Here is a 14220-nt window from a genome sequence, read left to right as displayed (position 1 = left end):
CACTACTAATTAATTACCGTTGAGCTCAAAGGTCCTATTAATAAACTGTTAACGAATGTGTATTTATGACGACGATTTGTGAGACTGGTAAACTTACCTTTGTTCGTACGATGGTCTTTCGTTCTACACGGTGCATTTCAAGGTCCTGCACCCATCCGTCGGTAAACTGTACCTGGGCTTGTTGCAGTGACCTGAAGTTACTAAACTTCATGAGTGTATGCGCTCACACCAAGAACCGTGTAATTATAAATCTGAGTGTGGTGAAAGTTGGGCAGCACGCTGTGTGCTCGTGAGGGTCTAACCCATGCCTATTCAACTACGAAGTTAGTTGGGCCAGATTTTCAAACCGAGGAATTTATCTGGGCCAGATATTTTTTTTGAAGCCAGTAAGCAGCAGATCATGATCAATTTCAAACCCAAACAACTGTACTGAAAAACAAGTATTTTTTTTATTCCTTTTCCCCTATAAATCTGGTGGTGACCTCTCACAAATGCACACCAAAAGGTCCATTTAAAAAAAAAAGGGAGCTATAACTAAACTATTTTTTGCACATTTGAAATAATAATAATAATAACAAAAACATTTTGATAATTCCCTTTCAAATTAAAATAAATATTTCGCTGACCACTCACTTTTCCTGCCATGGATGGAGCCCCATCGATCACAAGTATACAGACACGCTTCATATCCAGACCATTTTCCTCAAAAAGAGCTTAAATCTTCTCAAACATCATTTTGCCAGCTGTGTGTCCCTCTAACGGTAGTAAGCCGAGCAATTTCCCATCCAAAAAAGGACATATACGCATTATCAGTTCTGTCTGTGATCTCCTGCTATAGACATTACATCAGTTTTCTTCAGGTCATCTAACAGCATTTCAAACTTGTCTGACGCCAGAACTTCAATTCTACGAATATTTGAACTGTCCTACAGGGGTACGTTTTTAATAGCAGATGTCACACTCACTTTTCACCGTATCCACCACGGCCAGCATGCAGTATTTCATTGTTTCAGAATCTGTGAAAGGCCTTTTCTTCTTCGCCAAGAAGCAAACACGAAGGGAAGATGCTGCAGCTCTCTTGGGCTGTACAGGACCCTCACCATGGTAGTACAACTCCGGTTGTAAGATTATTAAACTCGGTAAAATGAATAAGTATTTGTCAGTCCGGGCAGGGTTAAACCGACAGTTTTCATTGTCAATTTTGCGCTTTTGGAGTGAGAGAGACATGCTGTTGTCGCATCATATATTACGATGATTGTTTAATATGTTTACATCACGGTGCATTGTGGGTTAAATATTGCTAGGCTACTAGGAGTGTTGCATTCACAGTCTACACTACGCTGTAGGAATTTTTAATTTTTTTTTAAATTAATTAACAAATTCATTTTTTGCGTTTTCTCTGTGTTTCTGCCAGGACCACAGGCAGGGCCACTCGCAGGTTGCTTCTGGGCCGCATTTGGCCCGCGGGCCGCCATTTGAATAGGCTTGGTCTAACCCTTTCACTCCTTTGATTTTTTTCTTGTATCTTTTCTTTGTCTTTTCGTCGAGTCTGTCTTTGTACGGACCGGCATTGTTCTCCTTTTGTTTTGTACATTCCTTTTTTTGTGCGTCAAAGAAAAAACAAGAAGGCATTGGAACCGGAGAATGAACGTTTTGCGGTGCTGCAAATGCTTGCATTTGATGCGTTACTTGGATTGTTTTGCCACGAGTTCCCTGCATGCAATGCGCGAAAATCACGTGATTGCTAAACAAGGGGGAGGGTGCATCCGGCCTCCTCGGCTGTAATTGGTCCAGCCCAGAGTCGATCATGACCAATTGGCCGATCCAACACCTTTCATTATATATCCAGTCGCCTCTTTGTCACTTCGGAAACATGGCTCGAACAATTTCTCTTCAACGACGTAATCCGATAACAACCGATCTCTTTACCCGTCGGCTTTCCGTGGCTGTCATGCGACCGGCTATTGCAGTTGATAATACAACAGCTTCTTGCCATTTTTTGTTTCTTTTTATCGCTGTGTGACTGAGTTCAATTGAAAGCCTTCCTAAAAAAAAAAAAAAAATCGCCATGGGGCATACCGGGCCAGTCCAGCTATGAATCACGTGATGTTGTGGAAGCACGGACGCTTACCTGACAGGCTCCCAGTACCTTTGAGAAGTCATGTGATATAGTTTGTGGTTATTTTTTCCTGAGACCCAGCGTGAGATGACCCAAACTTAATTATGAAGTACAGAGAATGGAAACCAGGAGAAAAGCAAACATTAAAATCTATATTTAATGAAGAACATTAGAAAGAGAAATGTCACAGTTTCCTTTGATTTTCTTAAAATGCTTATGTTAATTTTCAAACAACATTAAAAAGTGTCTGGACCCCATTTGGCAGCATCAGTTTTACGTTCACAGTCAAACAAGTCAAAAAGTCGGACACAGAAAATCCGGCTGGTTCATTTGCAGATCTTCTGACCTGCAGCACCAAATAATAAGCTGGTCTACAAACACGAGGAGACCCTGCGAGTCATCGACGCTCAGAGCAGCACACATCAGTATCATCTGTTTCTCAAATAGGGCGAGAACTCCTCCTCTTCCTCTTCAGTTAGCGTGTCCGTGCTGTTGCCTTCACATCTGCTCGCAGTGCGGTCTGTGTGTGTCGGGAATACTTGAGGTGTCAGGTGATCTGATTCAGTTTGTGAGTCTGTGGCAGGTAAACCCTCCAGGCTGGACTCTTTCAAAAAGCCTGTGACGTCCTCCTCATCTCCATCGCGTGCAGCCATTGAGGCGAGGGTGACTGAGAACAGGTTGACATTGCCGGAGATGTCCCGCACCTCCTTGTCCTCTTTGGACTTCGTCACCTCCTCGTCCTGACTTTGTCCCCAGACTCCACTTCGACTCCTCTCTTTCACCAAACAGAGCTGCGCTCCCTCCACCTCCGTCTCCACCTGGCCTTCGTCAGACTCTGCAGGCAGCGCCGTTACTTTCACCTTAGCAAATAACCTTGAGCTTCCAGCGTCCAGTGCTGCCGTTGGCTCGCTGTTCGTTGACATGTTGCCAGACAGCTCCTCACAGCAGCAGCTCTCCCCCGAGGAGAGATCCACTGCTCTGTTCACATAGTTGCCATCATCGTCGTCCTCTGAGACATCGTCAATGTTGGCAGAAGGTGATGTTGTGTGATTGTTATGCTCCCCGGTCTCCGAGGTAACTGAGATGGGATCTGGGACGGTGGGCTGCGGGGTCAGGACGTAGCCTTTGGTTAGAGCCGTCTACAAAGAGAAGAGAAAGAAGCTCTGAGAAGGAGGAACAGAGGCAAACTCTGCTGAAGATGTCTATCATCGAGTCACAGCTGTGTCTAAGTATGCAGGACAAACACATCAGCCAAAGCTGTTTTCTGGAGACAGTCACTGTGATCTGTTAGCTGTTTGACAACTACTCTTTCAAGGATCTAGAGATGGTCTAGAGATGCTTTTTGAGTAAAGGTTTAACTACAGCCAGCTTGAAGGCCTGTGGTACACAGCTGATTATTAGAGATAGGTTGATCATATTTAAGACTGAAGCAAGATATACACAGAGCAGCAGGGCAAAACAGAAGTCGTTTTCAGCTCAGCTGACTCATTTGCTTAACCTTTGAAGGACTTTGGTCCTTCTGTGGAAATGCAAATCACAATATGCTGGAGGAGCTTTACGACTGTGGAGCTTCAAAGCGTTTGAACTTTGTCCTCTGAGAGACGCTCACGGATGAAATGAAGGCGATGTTCAACTTCACAGCAGAAATAAACACATCATTATAAAATCTCTCAAACCACAGGTGTTAGAGTGCACATGAAACTGGATTTCTTACAATTAGAGCTCTGGGCACAGTTTCCTTCAGTTTACAAATGACTCCCGTGTAGAAGAGGAGGAGCAGGCAGCTCGTGACGATGAAGATGGCAACCATCGGGACGCCGATGACCAAACCTAAAGTGAGGCCTGCAGACACACAGACACACATTATTCCATGCAGACGACCGTCTGAACCAGCCGAAGTACAGCGGAGGGGTGTGGTTTGTGGCTGTGCTGTGGGAGGGATGGGTGGAGCAGGTGGCTGGGGGAGGAGTCCCACTGGCGAGAGGGGCAGCCCTGGCATGTGTTAGTAATTACTCCCTCTGCATATTTACACAGATAAGGAGGCAGATGAATTGTGGCAGCTCATTATGCTCTGATTCAGCAACAACGCCCGCCTTACCGGCTGCACATCAGCTCACCTCTCTGCTGGTCCACCGCCGTGGTGAAGGTGCACTTCCAGGCAGACGGCTCATGGTTGTTTAGTTCTCTGGTGTTGAGCTTCACCTCTATGCAGTACTCCGCCCCTTTCTTTAAGTTTTCAAGGGTAAAACTTTTATTTTCTGTTTCCAGCGTCTGCAAGTCAAAGAAGGAGGAAACGTGTCATTAAAATCACATCTGGGATTTGTCCACGACCCACTGGTGTGATCCTCAGCATCGTTTTCTCCTCTGACCTCTACGCGGCCATGAAGACACCTTTGGAGGCCTGACCAGGTGTACAACACCTGCTCTGACAGGTGACTCTCAAAGTCAAAGTCTCCTCATGTCAATCAACCCGACACCTGCTTTTAGGCAGAAGCTTGCTGTGATTGCAAGGGCGTAGATTTGGTTGTGGCATTGGTGGGGACGGATGATTCAACCACCGACCCCTGCCCTGTTTCTTTTTCCCCCCTTTTTGTCTTTGCTTCTTGATAAAAGGAGAAATATACTTGCCTACATAAGCTATCTCTTTACATCAGCACTAAGGGAACACTGAATGACCTGCTGGGTTTTGTCCATAAAACTACTCACGAAAGATGACCACAGAGTAAAAGATCTCTCAGCAAAATTCTGCAACATTTTAGGCACTATTGCCCCGATCAAATCAGTGAGCTGGGATCTTTTCTTCTAAACATGAACTACTGTTACCAGTTGGTGTTGGCACAAAACCTTCGTCCTTCTGTTAGAAAGCGGAAGATAAAGAGGAACTTCATCTTTCAGCACAGCAATGACCCAAAGCACACATCCAGAACAACAACAGAATGGATTCACCGGAATAAGGCTGAGGCTTTGGAAGAGACCGGACAGAGTCCAGACCTGAATTCCAACATCTGTCGGCTGATCTGAAGAGGGCTGTGCACAGGAGATGTCCTCGCAATCTGTCCGATTTGGACGTTTTTTTTGCAAAGAAGAGTGAGCAAATATTTCCACATCAAGATGTGCCATGCTGATAGGTTCCTACCCAAAAAGACTGATTAGAGTGATAAAAGGCAAAGGTGCTGCAACAAGGTATTAGTTTAAGGGTGTGCATATTTGTGCAACCAGGTTATTTTAAGCCAAATCTGCACCTTTGTGTGATTGGCTGCATTTCCATTTTTATATCGTATATGTACTATATGTGTTTTACAGCCGCGCCTGGACACCAGTCAGCGACCGCTGGCTCAGGGACAGGATGGCGAGAGGTTGCTGACCGGCCTGTAGGCCCATGTGACTGAAGCCTCAAACAGGTTTAAAGGAACTCTAGAATGAAGATACCAGCTGAGGTCTAAATCTGCACGCTGATGTTGGGATGAAATGGATGTCTTACCTGGATTTCTCCATCGGTTCCGATCCGAAATGAGACTCTGAAGCCGTTATATTGCTGGATACTGGGAAAGTTTGGCAGGTCATCGGGCCAAGGCAGTGAAATGTTGATCTGGATGTAGTTTTCATATCCGACCAGTGAGACCTCTGGAGGACCTAATTTAGCTTGTAAACAGAAGAAAACACGCGGTCACCTTTTGGTAAAGATTCAACCAGTCCAGAGATTTTAGTTCAATCAAAGCCTGATCTGGATTATGGGACACACTTAAATCCAAATGCACCAGTGTGAAACCCAGAAGACGCTCATGCTGACGTACTTTCTTTGTAAGGGACAAACACAATTATTTTGGACCTCGGAGACCAGGTTTGGTTGAAGAACGCTTTGACGTGCAGGTAATAATGAAAGTTCCACTCTGGTAGCATCAGCGGCATCGATGTTCCAGATGTTAGGTTGCATTGGGGCTGCGTTGGTATGTTGCATTGCTGTTCCCACTTCTTTCTATTATCACTGAACAACGACAAACAGAACATTTTAGATCAGAAGGACAAAAACAGTAAAAGAAACATTTGCTTTGTGTTATGACTGTTTGCTCAAACAGTGACGATGAGCTGTTCATGTCTCGAATCCAGCTGGTCCTAGATTCAAACGAAAGCTGATTTCTGATTGGACGTTTACTGTCAGGTTACCATTCATGAATAAGAGAGGAGTTTAGATGTTAATTAAAAAGCTCAGAAGTCTGCTGCTTTGCTCAGACGCAGCTTTTCAAACCTAAGCCGTGCTGTCGAGGCTGTGACCTTTAACCTTGCTGAGGCCTGTAGACGTGTTTCCAGATAAAAGATGATGCATTCAGGGTGCTTAAGACGGGAATATGACACAACGCCAATATTTCAGAGCTAAAACAGGACAAGTGAACGCACCACGTATCACAGGTTTTATCCCCTCTGATAGCTCGTTCAGATCCTGATGGAAACCCATCTGAGGCCTGAAGCTGGCTCACCTGAGGCCAGCACACCGGCTCTGAAGACTCAGTGAAACCTGAAAATCATTTCTAAGACATGCAGGAAGGCAGCCGGATGCTGCTGCGTTTTAGCTGTAAGACAATTAGGGCTGCCACAAACAATTGTTTTGATAGTCGACTAGTCACCGATTATTTTTGCGATTAGTCGACTAATCAGATCATCATCCATTGGAGTAAAACGTACAGCTTATTGCACCAGCAGCATCTGCTCTTATATAACTATCATTAGCTTACAGCTTTAAGTGTTTAAGGTCTGTGCTAACTAAAAATAAAGACAAGATGATAGTTTATTAAATTTAATGAAATTTGCAGATTGTTTCGGTGGAGTTTAATAAACTCCTTGCTATCTAAAATATAACAGGACACCGGAGTAAATTCTCGAGCATCTCACACTTCTGATAATCAGCTGTCTGCTTGAGGTTTATTCAGCTGTGTAAAAACTATAACTTTAATCTCAGCCAAACCGATTTACTCAGGAACAAATAAAAGACCAAAAAACGGCAGCTGGCATCCTTGTACATGCAGTGCTGCCATCTTCTGTTTCAGTCCGTTATTACACTCTTAAATCCTGCTACTTGTTCCTGCGTCTGTTGGGATCTTACAAAGCTTCAAACGCCGCGTCGACGATTTTGATAGTCGACTAATCGTGACTAGTCGACTAATCGTGGCAGCCCTAAAGACAATAAAGACTCGTTGGACCCACAGGCTGTGGTTTGGTGACGAGGACGCTGTATGAGGAAGAACACAGTTTCTGAACTAGCTGAAAAACACGAAGCCACGAGCAGTTTCAGTGTATTCATGTTAAACCTTGCAAACGTAAAGCGAACCCTCACGATGAGTGCTGAAACTGAAACGGCGTCAGAGCCATCCCAGCTGCTCGCTGTGAACAAACCGCCCAGGAGAGAGAAAGCACCCCGCCCAGGCAGATATTCCACCAAAGAAGAAGAAGGAGCCAGTGAAGCTGACTGAAAACGTGAGCAGATTAAAGGTCGCGGTTCACCAGCAGGAGATCATCACCACAGCAACGCGGCCCAAACAATCAAAGTCAAACAGTGTAGAAAAACGTGAAAAATGATGGAAATGCAACAGATTTGGTGATCGGTACAAATGTTAGAAGATTCATTCAAATATGAAGGACGTGTACAAACGTGGGGCAGTCTCCATGGTTACATATCAGCTGATGGTTTCCTACAAACATGTTCACAGAGATATCAGCTGTGAGAACTCCCACTGTCAGTGTGTGAGTCGTCCCTGCACACACACTAATATCTGTTATTGATAATATTAGAATATTAAAGGCGAGCTCTGTGTCGGACACGTCGCCCCTCGGAGTACTCAGTACCCTTAAAGTAGCTCTCAGGGCAAAGAGGTTGGTGACCCTGGTCTGAAGAGGTCCCCACAAACCTCAGCCCGCCGCTCTGCTTTCACTTCCTGTTTCATCTCCACGCACTCCAAAATAACCACGATCTGTGTGCTAGAACATCTTTGTGTGTAACTAACTTTGTATAGCTGCATAATTACAATATAATTAAAAATGAAATTATTCTGTTGTTTCATTTCTTTCTTTGATCTGAAGAAAAGTGCAGACAAACTTGTGTGAGTTACAAAATAAAACAGGAAATCTATTTTTGAATCGTTCTTTTGGTAAAAAAGAAGAAGCAACAGTGGAATTTCCCAGCAGGCTACGGGGGGACTTTTACCCTCCTTTAGAAAAAATATCGTGTTCTGAACTTCGACAGGAAGCATCTGACAAAAACACGCAGCTGATGCAACACTTTTATTTACAGGTGTTTAATCCTGTCCTTTATCTCAGGTGTGTGTGTGTGTGTGTGTGTGTGTGTGTGTGTGTGTGTGTGTGTGTGTGTGTGTGTGTGTGTGTGTGTGTGTGTGTGTGTGTTAATAAAAGCCTGGAGTCACAGCTGAGCTTGAACTTGATCCTTCAAGCGTCTGAACTTTGCGTTTCTACATCACCCACAGAGCTCAGAGGTTTTTTGGGGTTTGATGTGAGCACCATCGTCTTCATGTTACCAGGCTGAGAGTGACAGGACGTGAGGACAGACGGCGGACAAATTACCTCACAAAGACCCCGTACTCTGTCCCAGGGGGCGTGTTGTCGCCGGGCTTCCACCGAAGGACGTGGCGGAAGTTCAGAGAGTCGACAGAAAGGTTAACAGGTACGGGAGGCGGATGAGCGAGCTCTGCGAGAGGAAGAAAAGAGAAAATATGTGAGGCAATCTGATGAGTCACGAGGATCCAAAGTATACCTGACAGGTATCAGCCTGTGTGTGGGTGGGGCAGGATGGTATTTGAACACCTGACTGCTTTTACATGACTCACCTGAGTGCAGCAGCAAGCTGAGGCAGAGCAGCAGAGGCAGACAGGCCATCGTCACAGGTGGGCAGGATTCATCGTCACGTCTGCAAACGCGCTGAGAGCCAGGAAGCACCACGCGGTCCAGCTGCAGCGAAACATCATCTACATTTACATCTCATCGACGAGACGATTGTAATGTTTCGGATTGTTTCAGTTCGAGAAAAGATTTTCAGTCAATTAAACATAAACTCAGTTAGTTGCCCAACTGCAGCCGCTTCATCCTGAAGACAGAAAACCCCCACCATCAGACAGCGGTGACAAAAACCCCTTTTCACAGGAAGAGAGCAGGGAAACAGGATGAAACACTAAAAAGACAACATTTAGTGACGCACTGCAAACGGCGAGAGAGGGGAGAGGACGCTCAGAGAGAGACAGACTCTCAGACTTGTGGGCAACATCGTCAACATGTTGCATCAAGCATGAATGATGACATCACAGCAAGTCTGGCACCTTCTCTCCTCTTCCTCCTCTTCCTCCTCTGCCGCTGAGCCCAGCCCTGCTGCCTCAGCACTAGGGCTGGGCCATATTATACCGTTCACGGTAATAGCGGTATAATGTTAGGCAACGATAGGAAAATGAAATATAGCGATAGAATATGAGTAAAACGCGCATGCGCAGTGCCTTTGTTTTCATACGCACATGGCGGATTGTTGAGTGAAACAGATGAACCAGAATTGGTTTGTAAAAATGGTGCAACTTCAGTGATGTGGAACTGGTTTGGTGTTTGTCCGTCAGATACACGACAAAGCACATTTTTTTGCAGAACATGCAAGCGGCCGTCGTTATTTGTCGGACTAAGATGCTCTTAAATCTGGGAGTAATCTGGGTCCCAAACTCCGTATACTTCAGGTCAAACAACACTGCAGCATCACTGAGCGTTAAAAACTGTCTAAATTCTTTCATCTTTAATAAAACGATCAGCATTGCTGCTTTACCAGGTATAACTATAAAGTTTAACTTCCAGGCATCCATGAAAACAAAAGTTATTACATTTAACGGAGTTAGAAGTTAGCAGGAAGTTAGCTCGCTAGCTTCCACCTAAACATGATATAGCATGTTCTGACGGAGAGATTTCTGAAAAAAATCAAACGTACAGCTCTGCTATCACTTCCAACATAAATGAAGACAGAAAACTAAACAGCAGTGACGTTTGTAGGGTTACTGAAGTTGGGCTAGCTGCTATATAATGATGTGCTACGTGATCGCTAGCTACACAGCTATGTTAGCATAGCATAAACACAGTGAAGCTGGAGGATGAACGCTAACTTTTTTCCACTCGATAAAAGTTAACGTGAGGGTTCCTGATGGTTAGAGACAAATGCAATCGCATGGCAGGATGCTGTAAACGGACCAAACTTCAGTCAGGAGAACAACTGAGATAATCCATCCACAATACGAGGTTAGTCATTAATATACTGCAACAACATGGGAATAGAGCAGCTGCCAGAGAATTCAACATTAATGAATCAATGGTACAGAAGTGGAGGAAGCAAGAAGAATGAGTTTAATAAAGTTTGATTTATCTGACTGCTTTGTTTCACTTAATGTGCCTTATAATCCCGTGCACCTTATGGTCCGAAAAATGCGTACTGCACACTGCAGTTTAATGTTGCAAAGCACCTCTTTTTAACTTCAGTGGATATTATACATGGTTATGCTCAGGATATGTCAGCCCATTTCTACTGGAAATGCCTTTTGGTTAAACTTTCAGCAAGGAATTTGCATTTGCACTGTTACATTTTTATAAAGCTTTAATGTACATAAAAACCAGCTTCTTGTTTAAGTGAAAATAAATGGAAGGTTGTCTCTTTGCGCTAGTAATGTTGTGGAGTTGTATTTTGTCTCGCATCAATTATATCGTCGGTTATATCGTTATCGCAAATTTTCAAATATATATCGTGATAAATATTTGTGGCAATATCGCCCTGCTGTACTCAGCACTCTCACATCCTCCCACGTGCATCACTTCTACCACATTATTAGAAACCAGAGTTAAAGCTTGAAGGTGAACTTTTTACTCAGTGTTCACGAGACGGCAGCTGCAGAAAAAACTGACGTTCTTTTACAAAAACAGGAGCCGTGCAGACTGACTGGAAACACGCTCAGGACCCCGAGTCTGGTCCAGAGGCTGGGAGCCTCAGCACCGCTGTGAAAGTCTCCCAGTTCCTGTTTTCAGTGAAAACATCACGATGAGGACGGTTCATGAGCGTGAAACACCAGGACATCAAAGGTTTACTGTATGGTGTTTGAAAAACCACACGTGAAAAACACACAACTAGGGCTGCTCGATTATGGCAAAAATGATAATCACGATTATTTTCACTGAAATTGAGATCTCGATTATTTGACGATATTTATTTAACCCTTTAAGACCTACTATAGAACCAAGTCCACCAGAGCTTATATTAATTTTTTACATGTTGTAGTGCTATTTATGGGAGCATTTCAAGTTGCTATACAACTGTTATAGCCCATATTTTAATAATATGTATGCATTAAGTCCATAGTAACTACATTAATTGCAAAAAAGTGCAATAAACTACAAAAAACAAATTGAAAATCGTTTTTGGTTTTTTTACATATATTTCTAATTGGAGAAATTTAAGAGGTTTGTCCCTCAAAACTTTAAATACAAAAAAGTTGCAAAAAATAGTTTACAACAGGAAATTTATTTTGAGTGTCTTCATAGTTTTATTTTGGAGATACAGCAATTTTTATATACACTGCAGGAAAAACGAAAAAACAATCCTATGATGCAAATTTGCAAAGAAAACAGCAGGTGCATCAAAATAAACTATTTCCAGCAGTGCAATTCGAGCTCTAAGCATCCCAGCAACTATTCAGAAAAGTCAAACATGACCAGTATAGGCTTTTAAGGCCTACAAGTAAAAAACTACATTTCCGCGAAAATGACGTCACTTCCGGTTTTGGCCAGGAAATGGCGGACATGTGATAGTTCGCGCTGACGTCTGTTTCACGGTGGGAAGTGTTACGAACAGCTGATCGGCGAAGCCTGTTTCTGGAATATTATGCTTTTGTTCCTGCAAGCGCTTTTTATGCAATTTTTGCAAAGCTTTTTGTGGAAGGAAACCGTGACCGAGGACAAGCTGATGGCATCAGATGTAAGTACAACTCCTCCGGTTTCATATGGTAAATGGTAAATGGCCTGTATTTATATAGCGCTTTACTAGTCCCTAAGGACCCCAAAGCGCTTTACACATCCAGTCATCCACACATCCACACACTGGTGATGGCAGCTACATTGTAGCCACAGCCACCCTGGGGCGCACTGACAGAGGCGAGGCTGCCGGACACTGGCGCCACCGGGCCCTCTGACCACCACCAGTAGGCAACGGGTGAAGTGTCTTGCCCAAGGACACAACGACCGAGACTGTCCAAGCCGGGGCTCGAACCGGCAACCTTCCGATTACAAGGCGAACTCCCAACTCTTGAGCCATATGCAAAACAAATTATTGTGCTAGCTTACGCGGTTCCGGTTCTACAGGGATTTAAAAATAGTTACACAAAACGGAGCGTGCTGCTCTGACCGGCTTTAAAGGGTTAACAATGACTTTAAAAAATAATATAACATAGTGTGCAACACCACTGAAGTTTTTTTTACCTGTCTTTTCAACCAACGGCAGTCACTCTCCTCTCCAAATAACTCCTGCTTAGCTTTCCGAGCTTCCCTCGGGTCCTCTTAATCAGCGGTCTCCAACCTTTTTTGCGCCACGACCGGTTTATGCCCGACAATATTTTTACGGACCGGCCTTTAAGGTGTCGCGGATAAACGAGGGAGGGGCTAATAATCGGCTCACTCATTTTTAATGATCGTTGAAAGTCCAGATCGTAATCGTGATTAAAATTCGATTAATTGAGCAGCCCTACTCACAACACAGTCAACAACAATAACAGTGACAATAGCGATAATCCATCATCTGGTGATCCTTGTCAGGGTCACAGGGGGCTGGAGCCTCCCAGTTACCCTGCACGCTGGACTGGTCGCCAGTCTGAGACAGACCAGACTGGACACAGACACGGGGAGAACACGCAAAGTCCACGCAGAAAGACCCGACAACAGCGCTAATCACCGCGCCACCGTGCTGCTAAACAACAACAATAATAATAATAACTGGACAGTCTCGTGCACTTAAGTCAATTCAATTTTATTTATATAGCGCCAAATCACAACAAAAGTCGCCTCAAGGCGCTGTTGTTGTGATTTGGCGCATTACAGTAGTTTTAGTCAGCGTGGTGTTTGTCAGAGTGACAGATCGTGATATAATAATCTGAGCCCACGGTGAAACCTGTCCACTCTCCCACGTTTAAAACAATAAAAGGCAAAACCAGATTAGTTTAATGAGCGCTTTGTTCAGAGGAACACAACACACAGTCTCAGTGACCACGGACACCCTGATTGACTTTCTGATCAGTCACTTATCCCTATTATCATTGTTATCATGATGATCATTGTTGTTGTTATCACTTCACGCGGCTGGTCGGTGTCCGCTCCACAGTCTGGCCCCTGCTCGCGTGTACTAGTCGGTAGTTAAACACCATAAACCGGCCCCGGAGTGCCCGCCGGTCACTGCTCCCTGCGGAACCGACACAGCCACACACAGACAGCGGTGTCGTGGACATGCTCGGCCGGCCTCGGTGGCCCTCTGCCCGGTCACTCACCTCCTGTCTGCCCCGAGCGGAGCTTCCACAGCCTCGGAGAAAGACGAGCAGCTCCCAGAAACTCTCCTTACACTGTGACGCAGACGGGCTCCTCTCAGCTCTCCACATCAAACCTACCACCGCTTCCTGCCACGCCCTTCAAAGTAAAAGCCTCCCGCACCAACACAGTTCTACACTGGTCTCCGTGGACTTTTTTTCCTTAAGCTGGATCTAGTTTTCTGTATCTTAATAATATGTTATTAAATTATTGTAATGTGATCGGGATGAACTGTGGACCTCTCACAGTAGGAACTGAGTGGTTAACATCACGCGTGGGCGTGTCGGAGTGCCAGGGTAGAATTTTTCCCTTGCGTCGGGAGCGCGCACTGATGAGTGTTTGTGGGTTACAGGAGAAAATGATGCATTAAAAGTTCTCACGCGGCGCATCATTTCCACACCGTGGCTCATATTTATTTGTATCCTGTAACTTTACTGTTTAAAGAGCCAACGCCGCTAATATTTCAGCAGTAATACGTCTTTATAAGAAGTGTTTGTGAACTAAATCTAAAAACG

At 44.5% G+C, this 14220-nt stretch overlaps 1 protein-coding gene across 1 annotated transcript; it reads right to left on the bottom strand.

Annotated features, from left to right (window-relative positions):
- Nucleotides 1–2308: 2308 nt before the first annotated feature.
- LOC146616693 (uncharacterized) lies at nt 2309–13776 on the bottom strand. Its single transcript, XM_085374748.1, has 8 exons — nt 13669–13776; nt 8953–9073; nt 8690–8813; nt 5914–6104; nt 5601–5761; nt 4237–4390; nt 3834–3961; nt 2309–3258 (listed from the first exon to the last, which is right to left on the bottom strand). Exons 1-8 carry the CDS (start codon nt 13774–13776, stop codon nt 2548–2550), a joined length of 1698 nt encoding a protein of 565 aa, XP_085230874.1. The 3' UTR covers nt 2309–2547.
- Nucleotides 13777–14220: the final 444 nt, after the last annotated feature.

This window comes from Diplotaxodon limnothrissa, linkage group LG16, assembly GCF_057381915.1.
Source record: "Diplotaxodon limnothrissa isolate DT_005_m linkage group LG16, D_limnothrissa_male_GT1.1, whole genome shotgun sequence".
Taxonomy (NCBI): Eukaryota; Metazoa; Chordata; class Actinopteri; order Cichliformes; family Cichlidae; genus Diplotaxodon; species Diplotaxodon limnothrissa.
Note: the sequence above shows the minus strand (reverse complement) of the source record. Positions and strands in the feature narration are given on the sequence as shown.